Source organism: Rhinichthys klamathensis, unplaced genomic scaffold (genome assembly GCF_029890125.1).
Source record: "Rhinichthys klamathensis goyatoka isolate OS25496 unplaced genomic scaffold, OSU_Roscu_1.1 h1tg000040l_1, whole genome shotgun sequence".
Classification (NCBI taxonomy): domain Eukaryota; kingdom Metazoa; phylum Chordata; class Actinopteri; order Cypriniformes; family Leuciscidae; genus Rhinichthys; species Rhinichthys klamathensis.
Window position 1 is genome coordinate 328,610 of NW_026606587.1, and position 3,537 is coordinate 332,146.

The 3,537-nt window shown below is 37.3% G+C and overlaps 1 protein-coding gene across 1 annotated transcript; it reads left to right on the forward strand.

Annotated features, from left to right (window-relative positions):
* The first annotated feature begins 103 nt into the window (after positions 1–103).
* kazald3 (Kazal-type serine peptidase inhibitor domain 3) lies at positions 104–3,024 on the forward strand. The gene is made up of 4 exons (XM_056246544.1): positions 104–815; positions 1,938–2,098; positions 2,599–2,746; positions 2,830–3,024. The coding sequence occupies exons 1-4, from the start codon at positions 311–313 to the stop codon at positions 2,913–2,915; spliced, it is 900 nt and encodes a 299-aa protein (XP_056102519.1). The 5' UTR covers positions 104–310; the 3' UTR covers positions 2,916–3,024.
* The last annotated feature ends 513 nt before the right edge of the window (positions 3,025–3,537 follow it).

The following is a 3,537-nucleotide window of genomic DNA, read 5'->3' on the forward strand; positions in this document are numbered from 1 at the left end:
TACAAACATTAGAATTCACTTTGAAGTTAAAGTTTAGCGATATACCGCCACCTAGTGGTCGTTAGCTTTCGCCCGCTGTAAATACACTCCTTTAAACTCAATGTATCGTTTCGTAAACTTCTAACACACCACAAAAATCTCGCGGGAGTGGGGGAGGATATCTGTGTTTATTTTCTTTAACAGCCACAGATGGTTTCAGTGGCTGTGAGACTGACTGGCACGCAGAACGGCTGTCGGGGATGAAGCTGCTGCTTTGGGGGAAAAGTTGCATTTATTGCACGCATAGCTGGGGCACGAGACATAAGCTCTCATGATGTTAATGCAAATAGTTATGTTTGCTATTTTGGTTTTGAGCGTCAGTCCCGGAGAAGGTTTCCCCAATTACAAAGATGACTACATGGACGAGGACTTGGCCACCTTCGACTATTACAAAGGGACGGATGAGTTTGATGAGGGGAACAGGACGCAAGAGTGTGAGGAGTGTGTCCCGGAGCTGTGCCCGCTGGCGCAGGGCTGTAGAGCGGGGCTGGTGCAGGACAGTTGCGACTGCTGCTCTCAATGCGCCAACCTGGAGGGACAGACCTGTGATCTCGGCCAGAGAAATCTCTATTATGGATTGTGTGGAAAGGACATGGAGTGCAAACTGGACAGGTCAGATGGAGCGGACGGCGAGGAGCCAGAAGCGCAGTGTGTGTGTTCGTCTCAGAAACCTCTGTGTGGCTCAGACGGACAGACCTATATGAATCTCTGCAAATACAAAGAAGCTTCTTATTCAAAGCCTGGACTCAATGCGAGCGACGGGCCGTGCAGGACAGGTACGAATATTACAAACAACCATCACAGCATTTTACAACCATATATTTACTTGTGTTTTGTGTTTGTTTGTTTGTTTGTTTGTTTGTTTACTTTCTTTTTAATGCATGATTTTTTTCTTTAACAAACGTTTCTTTCTTTCTTTCTTTCTTTCTTTCTTTCTTTCTTTCTTTCTTTCTTTCTTTCTTTCTTTCTTTCTTTCTTTCTTTCTTTCTTTCTTTCTTTCTTTCTTTCTTTCTTTCTTTCTTTCTTTCTTTCTTTCATGGAGTACAGATGTTTCAAGAGTGTTTTTTTCCCAACCTTTATTTATTTATTGTTTGTATCTCAAGAGTGTTTTCCATCAACCATTATTTAATTTGATTAAATTTTCCCACGCTTTTTTCTTTAATAAATGGAAAAATAAATGTGTTTCAAGAGTTTTTCTTTACCAGCATTTATTAATTAATTTAAATGAAGAAGATATGTCAAAAGTTTTTCCCCAACAATATTTCTTTCTTTCTTTCTTTCTTTCTTTCTTTCTTTCTTTCTTTCTTTCTTTCTTTCTTTCTTTCTTTCTTTCATAGATGTGTATCAATAGTGTTTTTTCAATATTTATTTATTTTTTTTCTTTCTTTTCTTTTTTCCAAACTTTATTTATTTATTTATTTACAACATGGAGTAGTATCTCGAGTGTTTTTCAAACCAACATTTAGTATAATTTAATTCACGTTTTTGTTTTTCTTTCTTTAATGCATAGAATAGACATTTTTTAAAATTCTATCTAACATTTATGTATGCATGTATGTATATGTATGTACAGTGTGTATGTATTTCTTTAATAAATAGAGTAGAAATATCTCAAGTTTTTTTTTTAAGAAGTATTTATGTATATTTTTTATCTCTCTCACTCTTTCTTTTAATTTTCTTTCACACGTGGAACTGAAGTGTTATATCAAGAGTGTTTTTCTCTCTAAGCTGCCGGAATTTTGGACCTCGCCCCTATAATTTTCCCAGTGACTTTAAAGAGTGGGTTTATGACCTTTAAACTGCTCTTCACATCAAGCTGACATAGGAAGTGGTTTCTGAATGTGATCCCTGATATGTCATCTTTACTTCTTTCTGTTTCTCTGTCTTTTTCTGGTAAGCCCCCGTCATCAAAGTGCCGCCGCATAATCTGGTAAATGTAACGGGCAGCAGTATAGCATTTCTCTGCGAGGTGTTTGCATTTCCAATGGCGCTAGTGGAATGGAAGAAAGATGGAAAAGAGGTCATTTTACCGGGCGATGATCCCCACATATCTGTTCAGGTAAAGTATTTCCAAATGTAAGAGCGCCGTTGTTTTAAACAGAAACTCTGTGAAGTAATATAGCTATAGCCTTGACTTATGTGTAGGGCCACATAGAATCTGCAGCCACAGAACTCTATAAGCTCTACAGATTTCCATATGTCATTCATAAAAGTCTACTCTTCTCCTACCATGTGTCCGTTTATTAAATATTTTGGCTAATACGCGATACCACGTTAAAAGAAATTATTCTCAATTACACTGTTTTTTTTCCCCCCACAAAATGAGTGCAGAAAATGTGATTTAAAGCCAGCAGATTTGATTGGATTATTAATGTCTAACTGCACTGTTTATGGTTTCAAGGTTTAGGACATTCCTAGGTGTGTGCCTTAATGAACTTGTCAAGAATTGCAAAAGATATGGATCCCCTTCCTCAGCAGATATAGGAAAAATGTAGCCTAATATATTTCAGGATCCACCTCAGCCTGTCCATTTCTTTTTCCATATCTGTTTTCCTGTAGTCACGAGGTGGCCCTCAAAAGTATGAACTTTCCAGTTGGCTGCAGATTGAAGAGTCCAGTCAGATGGATTCTGGCACATACAGGTGCATTGCTCGAAATGAGCTTGGCCACATCTCAGCCACAGCAATTTTAGGAGTCCTGCCACCAGGTAAAAAGATATACCCTCACATTAATACTTCCTGTCCCATTACCTTTATGTATAATCTATTATTATTATTATTTTTTACTCAGATGAGATGTCTGCCTATTTGGAACAAAACATGAATGAAATGATGGGCTATGACCAATTACAGGACTATGACAGGGATTATTACTAAACTTCCAAGACCCTCAAGGAAAACAATGTTTTTCACTTATAGACATTAAATTTGAGACATGGCAAGAAGACACTCAGGCATTGACTGCAAAAAAGTAATAAACCAGTAACCCCCAAAGAGCTTTTTCTACATCTGGATAATCAAACATGTAGGCGGCGGGGAAGAAGCTTGAATAAATTCCCAATGGCACAGGCCACTAAAATGGATGAAAAACACACCATGAGATGAGCGGAGGAGCAATTGGAGCAGTTCAGGAACTGCTAGAAGCTCTAAAATTCGGCACAGAGAGTAGCTACTGGAGCTCAATGTCTCTTTTGTTTCACCAACACTCTCCTTCAAAGTGACAAGTTAAATAACAAAACATGAATAAATGTGAAATGTGTGAGAGCTGCACGATTATGACAAAATATATATTTGTTGATCCTTTCTTTTCATATTATAAGTGCAGTTATGAATTTTGATCTGTAGAATTGACTTTAAAATCATTTTTGTGCGTTTCAACACTTTTTTTCGCTTTGGTTCTAAAATTTATTTTTGAACGTATTGTAAACATAACATTACGACTCAACTGGAGTAGACAGAAATGGAATGCTGTAATCGTCCCTTTCACAATTAGTTAATC